General features: G+C 36.5%; 1 protein-coding gene across 1 annotated transcript; it reads right to left on the minus strand.

Moving 5' to 3' along the window:
• Nucleotides 1-294: 294 nt before the first annotated feature.
• LOC122748735 (39S ribosomal protein L43, mitochondrial-like) lies at nucleotides 295-11,378 on the minus strand. The gene is given in 2 exon segments (XM_043994665.1): nucleotides 295-674; nucleotides 11,321-11,378. Coding segments are annotated over 2 exon segments (438 nt in total).
• Between the last annotated feature and the right edge of the window lie 4,224 nt (nucleotides 11,379-15,602).

The following is a 15,602-nucleotide window of genomic DNA, read 5'->3' on the forward strand; positions in this document are numbered from 1 at the left end:
CTACTTGTGCAATACTTCATAGAAAATTCAAGAGAAGTGAATTATAAGATTATGATCTACTACACTGAAATATGAGAATGAGATGACAACAGTGATGATGACAGATATTACCCTAATGAATCCTCTTAGTTTTCAAGTGATTTGGTGTAAATATCTATCTAAATATGAAATTTTGCAGACTAAATTTATACCATTTAAGAAGAGGATGTTGAACAAATCACCTTCATCAACTTGTTGGGCATAGAGTTGTATTGAGGATACTTTTTTTTTTCTGGTGGAAATAAATAGGTTTTATTAGGGCTGGCAGTCAGGGCCACAGGCGATACCTTCCCTGCCCAGCTGGGGAAGCCTGTTGGTAAAGGGGTGCCACTGCCCCTGGATACTGGGGTGGTGCATGTGGTAGGGCTTCCGAATGCGGATCACGTCCAGGCCCGACTGGTCGGCGAGCTTCTGGATCAGCGCTGCGATCTCCTCGACCGTCTTATTACCAACAGCTACCTCCTGTATGGAGCCGTTCAGATACTCCGCCACCAGCTGGGGCGCGTGGCATTTCTTCACCATCATTTAGACCATGATCCCCGGGTTCCTTCACGAGAAGTACGTCACGTGCTGCTCCACAAACTCCCTGGCACCGCCGGATGAAGGAGAGTCGCGGCTAATACTTTTTGAGGATGCTTTCAATGAATTGATGGGAGATGACTATGTATCTAAATACTTTTGTTCAATTAAAATATTTATTTATCAATCTGCATAATGCTTCAAAATATATATCGTAATTTCTTTTTCTGAGATTGAGCTATTTAAATTCACTATTTATTATCAATTAATTTGGTTATTTCGCATTTTATAAACATTTGTTTATTTCATTAAAGTGGCTATGTTAGCATATAGTTGGACAATAACATTTTAATAGTTTCCTTTATTTCTTTTTTAATTTTTGGTGCTGATAATTTGATTTTCCTCTTAGTTTTGAAAAATAAATTTGTTAATTTTTGCTCAATTTTATCGGTTAAAACCAGCTCAAGTTCTATTTTATTTATTCAAAAAGTTTAGGTTTTTGCTTTTAATCATTTTAATCTCATACATTCATACATTTATTGTATGTACAAGCACACATATAATAACATATTCATAAATGTATTCATGTAGTACATTTATACATACACATATATTCCTTTTCTATTGCATATTTAGAAGCACAGTTTCCTTTTTTTGTTCTTTAAATTTATTTTAACTTTTATCTTGTTAGAAATCATATTTGCTACTCATGGTATTTTTAAATTTAGCTTAGGCATACAGGATTTTCCTTAAACTCCTTGTTTTAACTTCATATGAGCTGTTATGTTTCCAATGTGTTTCTTGTAAACACCATATTGTTATAATCAGCTTTCTATTCCATTCTGCCAGTCTCTTCCAATTCATGAGAAAGTTCATTCTATTCACATATATTCACTAAATCATTTTTCAATTAATCTTTCTGTGTGTGGGGGGGGTGGGGGTGGGGGCTGGGGCAATAAGGGTTAAGTAACTTGCCCAGGGTCACACAGCTAATAAGTTTCAAGTGTCCAAGGTTGGATTTGAACTCAGGTCCTCCTGAATCCAGGGCCAGGGCTTTATCCACTGTGCCACCTAGCTGTCCTGCAATTAACCTTTTAAAATACTTTTCCCTCTTCTTGTTGCCTGGGTCCTCTTTATCATAGGGTATCTGAGCTTGCAGTTTATTTATTAAATTATTTTTTTTCTTAATCTATCCTCCCTTTTCCCTCCATTTCCCCTTTCCTCTTGTTTTCTAGTTTTGTTGAATGCTAATCTACTTTTTATGTTTATGTGTTATTTTCTTTTGACAAGTTCATTTGAAAGCATGATTCAAATAATGCCTACTACCCCTGATCTCCTTCCTCCATAAGATTTCTACTTTCACATCTGGATTATGTGAATGGGAAATAACAAATACTCTCACACCACTTCCTTTTTTTTTTTTGGCAGGGAAATGAGGATTAAGTGACTTGCCCAGGGTCACACAGCTAGTAAATGTCAAGTGTCTGAGGTCAGATTTGAACTCAGGTCCTCCTGAATCCAGGACCGATGCTTTATCCACTGTGCCACCTGGCTGCCCTCAACCACTTCCCATTTTTCTTCAAATGTATGCTTTCCCCATATCTTTCCTTATTTTTTCCCCTTTTAATCTTAGCAACATGCCACCACCACACATAATTTATCTTGTCACTTTTTTTTTTGTGAGGGGTTAAGTGACTTGCCCAGGGTCACACAGCTAGTACGTGTTAAGTGTCTGAGGCCATATTTGCACTCAGGTACTCCTGACTCCGGGACCGGTGCTCTGTCCACTGCACCATCTAGCTGCCCCCTTTTTTTTTTTTTTAATGTTTTTTTTTTAGTGAGGCAATTGGGGTTAAGTGACTTGCCCAGAGTCACACAGCTAGTAAATGTCAAGTGTCTGAGGTCAGATTTGAACTCAGGTCCTCCTGAATCCAGGACCGATGCTTTATCCACTGTGCCACCTGGCTGCCCTCAACCACTTCCCATTTTTATTCAAATGTATGCTTTCCCCATATCTTTCCTTATTTTTTCCCCTTTTAATCTTAGCAACATGCCACCACCACACATAATTTATCTTGTCACTTTTTTTTTTTGTGAGGGGTTAAGTGACTTGCCCAGGGTCACACAGCTAGTACGTGTTAAGTGTCTGAGGCCAGATTTGCACTCAGGTACTCCTGACTCCGGGACCGGTGCTCTGTCCACTGCACCATCTAGCTGCCCCCTTTTTTTTTTTTTTAATGTTTTTTTTTTAGTGAGGCAATTGGGGTTAAGTGACTTGCCCAGAGTCACACAGCTAGTAAGCCTTAAGTGTCTGGGGCCGGATTTGAACTCAGGTACTCCTGACTCCAGGGCCGGTGCTCTATCCACTGTGCCACCTAGCCGCCCCTTAAGTCACTTTTGACAATAGGTCTTAAAGGACACCTTTAACCTTTCCCATTTCCCTCCACTATAATGCAAATACTTCATCTTTTTAAAGATGATTGTGATTGTTGACTTTCATTCATTTTTTTATGTTTCTTTTGAATATTGTGTATGTATTTCAGATTTTCTAATTAGCTCTGATCTTTTCATCAGGAATGCTTGGAAGTTCTGTATTATAGTGCTAGCTGTTAAAGGTTGTATGATACTGACTGTGATTCTTTGGTTCTTGAAATCTCTCTGGTTGCTTTCAGTATGATTTTCTTTGATGTGGCAGTGGTAGAATTTCTTTTAGAAAGTAATTGTTGAATCTCAGTATACTTAGCTCTCTTGTTTTACTGCAACAGGGCAGCTTTCTTTCATTTCTTTCTTTCTTTTTTTTTTTTGGAAGTGTGATACCCAGAATATTTTTGGACATATTATATTGCAGTCCAATGATCCTTACATTATATCTCCTTGTTCTGTTTTCCAGTTAAATTCTTTTTTATATTAGGCATCTTTTAACATTTATTGCTGTCTCAGGTAGTCATTAATTTTCATTTTATCCATTTTCATTTTTAGAGCATATGTTACTTGGTTGAAGTTTTACACATCTTGTGCTAAGGTGTTAATTCTTTTTTCCAAATATTTCTACTGTAACGACTGAAATGATGCCACCTGCTGGAGACTTACTGTAGAAAAGCTCCTCCATGAGGAGAAGGCCTCTGAGGGCAAGTCATGCGGTCAAGGTCCTTGGAGTAAGGAAGTGACATTTGTTCGTGGGTACTGTCTATCAAGGCGACTAGCCAATCAACTTGAGGAACCTCCCATTTCTGGGAAGAGGACACGAAGTAGGAAGCCGATGCCAGCAGAGGGGTTCTTTCTCTTTTGGTTCCTGACCTTACCATGGTGGTTTCGATGATGGGGTCTCTTAGGAATAGTTAGATTTTCACCTTTCTCTCTGATCCTAATCCACTTTAATAAATACTTAAAAACTTAAATACTCTTGCTAAAGCTTACGATTTATTGGCAACCACTCATTAGATTTTAGATAGTATAGCTAGAATTTTAGCCCTTACACTACCAATTTCTCATTTCTGATCCAATTTCTTTCCTCTTGCTCTCATTTATCATTTATCTTTTGTATCTTTTGTTCATGTTTTTTCTTATTTTTTTTTGAGTATTTCTAATTGATCTTGTTGGACATTTGGAAGATTTTTTTTTCTTTGAAATTTTTATTATAGCTGTTTTGAAATAATGCCCTCTTGCATTTGTTTTATACAAATTACTAAGGTCATAATAGCCCCTATTTCTTAAAATAAACAAAGAAAAAGGCAAAAACAATCATTTTAAAGCTTGCTTACTAAATTGGGATTTACTAAATTATTGTTATAATGCACTTTGCCCACTTCTTATAGAATTATTGTAGTCTTGTATGGCTTTGGCCTGTATTAGCTGGTATCCTATTCAAGGATAATAGAGGAAGCTTAGTCCAGAAAACTTAAAACTTTCAAAGGACAATATGTGGTCTGGTTACAGTTTAATATGATGACTAGGTGGCAGATACAATAAAACACTGATCCTGGAGTTAGGAAGACTTAATTTCAAATGCAGCCCTATACCCTTCCTAGCTGTGTGGTCCTGGGTCACTAAACTTCAGTTTTTATTTTGCCATATGTAAAATGGAGATAATAGTAGCCCATACCTCCAAGGGCTGTTATGAAAATCACATGAGATAGTATTTTAAAATGTTTTGAAAAATTTAAAGTATCATCTAAATGCTTATTGTTGTCATCATCGTTATCATCAGCAGCAGCATCATCAGTGCCCCACTGGAATTATAGGCTCCCAAACATGTTTTAAGCACATACAACACAACTTTAGACCTGTCTCTGGGTAGGCCTTCAGTAAACTTTCTTATCTGTCAGCTAGATAAGCCTAAGATTCCCTCTTGTTAGATAGATACAGTATTGCAGTCCTCTTCTATTCCCATTGTCTGACCCCATGATCCCCCATCCTGGGTTAAAAAAACATAACACTCTAAAAAAAAAAAAAAAAAGAACATGACGTTAGCTCTATTTTAATCAAACAATCTGGTTCTGAAATCTTGTCTCCTTCTTTTGAAATATAACCTCATGGCTCCTGAGAATAGAGGCCATTTCATTGGAGATAAATATGAAATTCCCTTCTCTGTGCTTATCTCCAAAAGTATTACCCTGTTATGATTCAGAATTTGACTTCATTTTTTCATCCTATCTTTAATCCACAGTTTCTGGCGTGAGAAAATAATGGAATATTGGCAGATACTCAAAGGCCCCACCTGGAGATTCATCTAAACTGATTGAATTAAGTGAGAGTGATTGACTTTGCTGCTTAGCCTACTTACAGTTAATTAGATTGTAACCACACCTGGCCAGCCCTTAAAAAGGTATTGTTCTCAGAAGCTAAGGACTTTGAATTCAACTGGAGACCACCTTCAAGTCCAGTGAACCAATGGATTTGGATGAAGCTAACCAATCAGCTTGAAGCAGTGTGTAAGGACCACCTATGCTCCAGACCTATAAAAAGCTTCCACACTCAGCTTGCTGAAGCATTTCTTTGCTTGGACAGGCTTGTCCTGGAGGACTTGAGGAAGAACCAGACCAGGCTGAAGCTCTAGGTTAGATAGGCCTTTTCTTAACTTTCTGAATTCCATATATTTTCCTTTTTACTAATACCTAGTATGCTTTAATAAATGCTTAATGCCCAAAGACTGGTGCTAAAGCTTCTAATTTAAGGTGACCACACATTTAGATTTTAAACATCATACTGGTCATTTACTGATGGGATAAATTTGTGATCTTACACTAGAAAGACTGTATTGACTGTGATTTTCCCTTTGATTTCCCATAAACATTTGGTATAGCATTGTTCTAACTTGGAATTTTCAGGGGATCTGGGATATACTGTTTCCTTCTACTCTGTCATCTTTGTTAGTTTCTTTTCAGGTATTCTTCCTCACTTACTTTGTATCACAATAGATTATGATAGTTCCTGGCACACAGTAAATTTTTAATGAATGTTTGCTGTCATAAAAATGAACACACAGAAGCACAAACACAAACTCAATGTAAACAATTTAATTCCTATGTCTATATTCGAAGAAATAAGAGCAAATCTCAAGGCACTCTTAAAAATATGAATAATGTTGAAGTAACAAAGGATATTGAAAGTCATCATGAAATATAGACTCCATAAATTTTGTCTAATAACTAAATAGTCAACAAGGCAGTGCCGGTATCTCAAATGACTTTGAAAAGGAGATGCATATACTTTTATGGGAATTTTGAAAATTTCCTTTTGATTTGGCTTGCATAAATCCAAACTATAGGCCACTCACATAAAACAGTAATGAAAAAGGTAGTATCTAATGAAATTATGATGAAGTAACACATTCTTTCACATTATTAGAAAAAAAGTGTAAAACATTTTCAGGACTTGCTCACAGCAGAATTATGTAATACTCAATGTTATGGTAAAAACAATAGAAGAAAAGGTAGGGCTACCAAGGAATATTCTTAAGGACAAATATCAAAAACTATTATGACAGAAATGGCATGAAAAACCTATGGAAAATTTGTGAAAATATATTGGAATAGTACATCAATATTTAGGTAGTATGTATAGTACCTAATTTGAATATCATATTGTCCAAATAATTATGTAGTCCCATCCTCAGGCTACTTTATCAGTCTTCTAAAGTGATGATATATTGATATATATGTATATATATATATATATATATATATACATATTTCTGTGTGTGTGTGTGTAGATATGAATGATTATTGGCTGAGAAACTAATGAGTAATGGTACTAGAGAATAGAAAGAAAAAGAAAAGAAATACATTTCCCCCCTTGTTTCCCCAAACCTATACCCCTAGCAATTATTAGGAGTGGTCTCATTCAGGGAGATAGTTCCAGCTGAGCTCAGATTTCTTCTCACTTGTGGGTCATAGAGCCTTCAACCTCTCTTTGTGTCCCTCTCCCCATGGAAATCAGTCATGAATTCTATCACTTAAATGAAACTAATTAGTTTATATGCCCAATTTCTGTCTTGTTTACCTTATTTTCTCATTTTTATCTGATTGTCTTTTGTGTAATAAGTGTATAGTGGGAGAAAGAGCTAAGCTATTATCATTCAACCATTTATCTCCGGTTCTTAGGTGAAAACATTTTCTTTCTTTAAGTGCCCAGGAATGTAACTTTTATTGTGGTCCCCAAAAGAATCATAACCCTAGATATGAAATAGCTTACTATAATAGAAAGATATAATCTTAGATCAATGGTCCCCTTTAAAGAAAGGAGAGAAAGGCAATGAATGCCCAGCCACTGCCATCCTTACATTCCCCTCAAAGGTGGATATCAAGTCTCTTTAGAGATGTGAGGTAAGGCATTTCATTATCTACATATAAATCCCTGTTAGGAGTGAGTCACATGGTCATTTTTATATAGTCTTTGTGTTACAAAGACAACAGAAAAGAAATATGTAGAAAGGAACCTGGATTCACTATGTAGTAGTAAATCACTTGTCACCACTTTGACTGTGGTAACAACTGCTACTGTAACTATGACTAAAACTACCACTACTCTCATCCTGAAATTGAGAATGCAACATCCATTTTAGGTTATTTTTTAAATAGAAGTTTCTTTTCTATTTAATATTATCTGTTTCAATCCCTTTGGCTTGCATATTTAAAGTCTATTCTTCTTTGAAGTATTGATAATTATAGACTCAAATATGCATGTCAAAATTCAACAGGTTTAACTTTATTTTTTACAACTTCAAAAAAGTTTTCCTTTCCTACTCTAAAATTCTGCATATACACACACATGTATAATACATACACAATAGATATAAACACACACACTTGCACACACATACATATGCACATGCATGCATGCATACATACATAGTACACTCATACATACATCAAACTGTAGGAGTCCCTGTAATAAAGGGCTGGAAAGTTGGTCTTCAGCTGTTTTTTTTTTTCCCTATAAGTATTATGTGTTAGATTCCTTGATTTATCTTCTTTTTATTGGTTAGCCAGCTGAATTTTGGAGATTTGCATTGAATTTATTTAGTGTGGTGGAAAACCACTCCAAGGAAACCTATCAATGTACATCTTCTCAGGATGCCTCTTCGCAGTCACATTTTCTTCATTCTGACTCAAGTCCTTTCCTAACATTGTTCTCTGTAAGGTTATCACTGATCATTTAACTAGAAAGTTCCATGACCTTTGATGAGTACTCATTATTCTTGGCCACATTAAACTGTTTGACACTGTTGATGACATCACCTTTTTATGAATAATTTTTATCACTAGTTTTCATGTTGCTGTTCTCCCCAATTCTCTTCCTATGTCTCTAACCATCTCATGGTTGGTTATACCAAAGGTATTGTATTGGACCTTCTTCTCTCTCTAAGAGTGTGCGTGTGTGTGTGTGTGTGTGTATGTGTATATATATATATGCATGTCCATATACATATATGGATATATACATTCTTATTATATATTATATTCTTATTATATATTATATTCTTATTATATATTATATACTCATATATATTCTTATTCTTATATATTTAATCTTTCTCTCATTTTACCAAATATCACAGATCATATTATCATCCATATGCAGATGATATAATGCTCAAAATTACACCTATGTTGCTCTAAATTCTCTCATGAACTCCAGTTTTGCAATACCAGTTGCAAAAATATAAATATCTACTGGATATTTAAAGCCAGTTCTTCTGATAGCATTTCTGTCGTAACATGTACAAAACAAAACTCATTATCTTTCCTCCTCAACTGGCTCTTCTTTTATACTTCCCTTTTTTCTTTATCTATATCTATCTGTCTATATATCTATTCATTCATTTATTTATCCATTTTGATCACTTATTTGTTTGTTTTTTATTTCCCTCTTATATGTAAAAACAAATTTTCACATTGAGTTTTAAAACTTTGTGTTCCAAATTCTCTTCCTCCCTCCCTCACCATCCCCACTTAAAAACTCAAGCAATTCAACATAAATTGTACATGTGCAGTCATGCAAAACATAACAGATTAAAAAAAATTTTGAAAGAGGAACCAACAAAAACAAACCAAACATAAAATTATACTTCAATCTGCATTCAGATATCATCAGTTCTTTGTAGATGGATTTCATTTTTCATAAGTCCTTCTGATAGCATCCTGCTCCTCATTTCTTACAGCACAATAGTGTTCCATCCTAATCTCTGCTTCAATTTTTTTCACAGTTACTATTGCTAACTGCATTTCCCTTCATCCTATTCCCTCCCCTTTATATTTAATCTATTTTATATCTTCTTTTACCCTATTCCTCCTCAAAAGTATTTTGCTTTTGACTGCCCCCTCCCCAAATCTGCTCACCCTTCCTTCACCCTCCCCCCTTATCCCCTTTCTCTTCCACTTTCCCACAGGGCAAGATATATTTCTATACCCACTTGAGTGTGTTTGTTATTCCCTCTTTAAGACCATTCTTATGAGAGTAAGGCTCTCTCATTCCCTGCACCTCCCTCATCTTCACCTCCAATCCATTCCCTTTTTATTGCTTCTTTTATGTGACATACTTTATACCATTATGCCTCTCCCTTTCCCTTTCTCCCAGGGTATTCCTCTTACCCCTTAATTTTATTTTTTAAAGATATCATCCTGTAGCAGTTATGTGGCACAGTGGAAAAAGCACCAGCCCTGGACCCAGGAGGACTAGAACCCAAATCCAGCCTTAGATACTCATCACTCACAAGCTACATGACCCTAGACAAGCCACATAATCCCAACAGCACCCCTCAAAAATGATAAAAATATAAATGCTTTAAATATAGCATCACTTCATATTCAACTCATACCTACATCCTCTGTCGAAGTATAATCAATTCAGCTGCACTAATAATGAGAAAGTTCTTAGGAGTTACAAATATCATCTTTCCATGTAGGAATGTAAACAGTTTGACCTTTTAACATCTCTCATGATTTCTTATTCCTGTTTGCCTTCTTATGCTTCTCTAGGGTCTTGTATTTGAATGTCAAATATTCTATTCAGCTCAGATCTTTTAATCAAGAATACCTGAAAGTCCTCTCTTTCATTGAATTCCTATTTTCTTCCCTGAAAGATTATACACAGTTTTGCAGAGTAGGTGATTCTTGGTTGTAATTCCAGTTTCTTTGCCCTCTGGAATATCATATTGCATGCCCTCCAATCCTTTATTGAAGAAGCTGCTAGATCTTGTGTTATCCTGACTTTGGCTCCACAATATTTGAATTGTTTCTTTCTGGCTTTTTGAAATATTTTCACCTTGATTTGGGAGTTCTGGAATTTGATTATAACATTCCTGGAAGTTTTCATTTTGGGATCTCTTTCAGGAGGAGATTGGTGGATTCTTTTAATTTCTATTTTACCTTCTGCTCCTCGAATATCAGGGCAATTTTCCCTGACAATTTCTTGGAAAATGATGTTTTAGTTCTTTCTTTTATCATGGCTTTCAAGCAGTTCAATAATTTTCAAATTGCCTCTCCTGGATCTATTTTCAAGGTTTGCTGTTTTTCCAAGGAGATATTTCACATTGCCCCCTATTTTTTCATTCATTTAGATATGCTTTATTGAATCTTGATTTCTCATAAAGCCATCAGCTTCCATTTGCCCAATCCTAATTTTTAAGCAATGATTTTCTCCAGAGAAATTTTGTATCTCATTTTCCATTTGGCTTTTCAATCTGTTGACCTTTTTTCATGACTTTCCTGCATCTCTCTAATTTCTCAGTCCTTTTTTATAGTCCTTTTTGAGGATGTCTATGGCCTGAGACGATTTCATATTTTTCTTGGAAACTCTGGATGTAAGAGCTATACCTTGGTTATCTTCTTCTGAGGGGATATTTGATCTTCCTCATCACCAAAGGAATTTTCTAGGGTCCACATTTTTTTTTCTGTCTCCCCATTTTTCCTAGCCTATTTCTTGGCTTTTAACTCCTTAAAGTGGTGCACTCCTTCCCGAAGGCACTGTACCGAGCTTCAGGGGATCCCAGGTAGTATTATTTAAAGAAAGGCTCATTCCCTAATCCCCCTGGCCTATGCTCTGGTCTGCAAGCAACCACAGGCCTGCTTGCCCTTTAACCAGGAAACACAATCCTGTTTCACTTTGGCTTCAAGCTCCAGCAGGCCTGAGGCCTTCCCTTTCCTGGATCACTGCCCAATTGCTTCCTGGGTCTGAGCATGGGCAAAACAACAGAGCCCCAACTCGGTGCCAGCAGAGACACCTATAATCTACCCTCAGGCCAACCGTTCAACCCCCTCACCATCCATGGGCTGAGTTCCAGAAGCAGCTGCAAACACAGCTGCAGTGAGAGGCTCCATTGGAGAAGTATGCCTGGGGATGCATCTGCATGGTGTGGAAACAGGGCTGTGCTCCACTCTCAACCCCGTGCAATAGACCTTTCCTGCAGACCTTCTAAGTGATCTTTGGCTAGAAAATGATCTCACCCTATCCTTTTGAGGGTTCTTCTGCTCTAGGAATGGTCTTATGACATTATTTGAAGGACTTTTGAGGGGGTTGGGGAAAGAGCTCTGAGAAGTTCTTTCCTCCATCATTTTGTTTCTGCCCCCTGTACTTCACTTTTTCTGCTGAAATGACTAACATTTTTCCAATGATATGGGTTCATACTCTACAAGTCATCATTAAGTCCTGCCATCTCTCATTTCTTATATCCCATCATTTGCCATGTCTTATCATTTTTTTTCAGGGCAATGAGGGTTAAGTGACTTGCCATTGGTCACACAGCTAGTTAGTGTCAAGTGTCTGAGACTGGATTTGAACTCAGGTCCTCCTAAATCCAGGGCCAGTGCTTTATCCACTGCACCACCTAGCTGTCCAAGTCTAATCAATTTTACCTCACTCATATTTTCACTATCTCAATTAAGTCTTATCTAGACTATTAAAATATTCTCCAAACATGTTTATTCTCCAATCTATCCCCTACATCTGCCAAATTTATGTTCCTAAGTGTAGCCTTGATCATATTACTTCCCTACTCAAGAACTTTCAGCAGTTTCCTATTGTCTCTAAGATAAAATAGAAACTTCCCCTTTTATCTTTTAAAGCCCTTCATAATCTTGTTTTCATCATTCTATTCAGACTTATGCCAGCCATTCTCCCATGAGTTCTGTATTTTAGAGAAAGTTGTCTACTTGTTCCAAGTACATGGCAGCCCATTTCTCCCTTATGTCATGTTATGTAAGCTATCTCCCAATAATGTTATCCTTCCATACTTTTTCATCTTGGACCTGCTGTTCCCTTCAAGGCTCAGCACAAGAGTCATTTACTCTATGAGGCCTCTCCTCCACATACAAATATTCTCTTATTTTTCCTTAAAATACTTTGGTCTTATTACATGTTACTATTATTTTTTGGTTCACATGTTGGTTTTCTCTATAGGAATATAAGCACTTTGATGGCAAGGACTATTTTTATTTCTTTTTCTTTTAATTCCAAGTAACACAGTGCTTGGCACATAGGAGGCACTGGATAAATGATTACCGTTACTTGTTATGTTCCTTGGAATTTTAGATAGAAATATAAGACACAATCTCCGACATTGGGGGTTTGAAAAATACTTGAGGAGATAGTAAGGAATAATAGATAATGATTAATATACTAATATTAATAGGACAATGTAATATGCTAAGGATCAGATAATGATATATATTTTTTGTTTTGTTTTTTTAGTGAGGCAATTGGGGTTAAGTGACTTGCCCAAGGTCACACAGGTAGTAAGTGTTAAGCGTCTGAGGGCGGAATTGAACTCAGGTACTCCTGACTCCAGGGCTGGTGCTCTATCCACTGCACCACCTAGCTGCCTAATGATATATTCTTAATAAGTTTTATAGAAATTCAGAGTAGGAACTAATTATCAAAGGCTGAGGAAGTTTAGGAAGACATCATGGAACAAGTGAGAATTAAATTGGATCTTGTAGTAAAAGTAAGTATTAGACAAGTGAACTGGAGTGGAAGGGGTCTCATAATTTCTTTCTATTGCGTTTTAATTAACTAAGAATGACAAAATTCAATTATAACCAATCCAAAATTTCATTAAATGCCTACCATGTCCAAAGCATTGATCTAGGCTCTAGGGAATGAGTATCATGAGGTGAAAATTACTATGCATTGTTTAGAGAGTAATAAGTAAATCAATTTTGAGAGGGGAAAGGTTCTTGTAGGAAAGGAGTGTGAGAAAAGGATTATAAGGATACCTGGGATCACAAAGGGACTAGAATAAATCCATGGAAGACTTTATGCTTTATATAGATAATGGGGAGCTGTAAAATGTTGAAGGAGTAGAAATATCAAATAAAGGGGTGAACTGGTTACCTTGGTAATCATGAAGGAATTAATTAATAGCTAGGGAGATATTATTAATATTACTAATCAGATGATGCAGTGGATAGACTGCTGGGCCTTGAGCCAGAAAGGCTCATTTTCTTGAGTTAAAATCTGCCCTCATATACTTACTACCTTGGTAAACTCACTTAACCCTTTTTGCCTTAGTTTCCTCATCTGTACAATGAACTGGAGAAGGAAATAGCAAACCACTCTGTTATCTTTGCCAAGAAAATCCCAAATAGAGTAATGAATTGTAAGACAGCTGAAAAAATGACCAATATGAAATATTGAAAGAGAAATGGAGGAATGGGTGTTGATTCAGTCTATAAATGAGAGGGGAATGGTCTCAAAGATATAATTAGAGTTTCAAGAGAAGAGCCATATCAGGAGGAGGATGCCAATGAAAGAAAAGATGGAACTCACCACAAATGACTCTCTGTTCTCAGTAAAATTTGAGATGATACCTCATCCCGCTTAGAAGATTGGAGTAAGTGGTGCCATAGGATTGAGTAAGGAAAAGAAGGTTTAGACTACCTGCCTTGGGCAGTGCTATAGAGAATCAATTAGAAAAGATTAAAAAATTCAACAAATTGCAGATGGCGTCTAGCTAAGATTAGACAACTTTAATCTGTAGCAAACAGTGTTAGCAGGACTGTGTGAATGACTTACTTTTTTGCCATTGGAGTAGGACCATTGAATAGCATGTGAGTAGGACATATCAATAATTTTATTTCATGTCATTGTTGATTCATCTTGCTCTTAGTATGGTAAAGTGGCATACAGCAGTGGAATATTATTGAGTCAGTAGTTGAAGTTCCAATTCTGACATTTATGTTTAATACTTTTGTGACTTTAGGCAGGTCACATCTGCCCTTGATTTCACTTTCCTTATGCATAATATGAGGCCTTTGGACTTGATGGCCTCTGAGGTTCTTTTCAGCTACAGAGCTATGAGCCTTTGATCTTATTCAAACTCTTCTAACCTAGACCTTTAAGTCTACAAATAAGGATGGAAATGAGGTTTATAGAGACCGGTAATCTCTATTTGTTTTTTGTTTGTTTTTGCCACCTCACATTTCCGAAGTCCCACCTGCCTTTTCATTCTATGTGAGAGAGGGCTAGGCACCTGAATTGTCCATTAGTAGCCTGACACTGAACAAGCTTCCCCAAAGATTCCCCTTTTTGGAAAGGCAAACAAGCCGGCCCATCAGGTCATTGTTTGGAGATGAATAGATAGTCTTGGAAGCTGTACAATTTTGGGAAGTTCCAAGAATTTTTTCCCAGAAACTAATCTATTTTCTTTGAAACAGAGCACCACCAAACATAGTTCAAATGTATACAATTATATTTTGGGCCCTGTAAATACTCTGGGATAATTAAATAAAGTGAACTAAACTGGTATTTACAAAACCCAATACATTTTAATGAAAGCCTTCAAAAGGGAAAGGCAGCCAATGCACAGTTCCTTTGAACGAGTGTGTATTAAGCAACGCCAGCCCTTATGTACCATTGAGTGCACTGATCGTGGAGCAGATACAGCTAGAATCCAACCCAGAGCTCGTTTTTTTTTTTTCCATTCCAGCCCATATGTCTTAATCAAATCCATATGAGTGAACCTCAGCTATTAATTTCATATAACCTGATATATGTATGTTGCCGAATAAATGCTGTTAGAAAAGTTTAACTGAAACGGATATATATGTTGGCTGAAGTCTAGTGCATAATTTACTTAAATCAATATTGGAGCTGAAACCAATGTATCCATGTTTAAACCACGTACATTTTCCCAGCATATGTGATTTTTACATAAATGTTCTTCCAGACCACTTTATGTTGGTGAAACCAATGAACTAACTGCATGTCAGCAGATATGGTCAGGACATACCCCTCCTTTTGTTTATTATTTTTCTCTCTCTTTCATGCCTGTATACATGCATGTACCACATAATGATTAAGATTTAGCAGGAAGGGTGAAAAGAAGAGGCAGAAATAATTTAACAAGCAAAATTAATAGAGTCACAGACTGTACTGGTCCTTATTAGATTCAAAAGAACAGAACACTGGACAATGAGGAGAATAGAATTCCAATCTTCGTTCTGTCACGAACTAGCTCTGTGCCTTTTAACCCCACCCATTTCAGTGCCCTTCCATTTGGCAGTCCTCTCCAAACAACACTAGAATATTTTTGCTTTCAATCTGGC

Source organism: Dromiciops gliroides, chromosome 1, assembly GCF_019393635.1.
Source record: "Dromiciops gliroides isolate mDroGli1 chromosome 1, mDroGli1.pri, whole genome shotgun sequence".
NCBI lineage: Eukaryota > Metazoa > Chordata > Mammalia > Microbiotheria > Microbiotheriidae > Dromiciops > Dromiciops gliroides.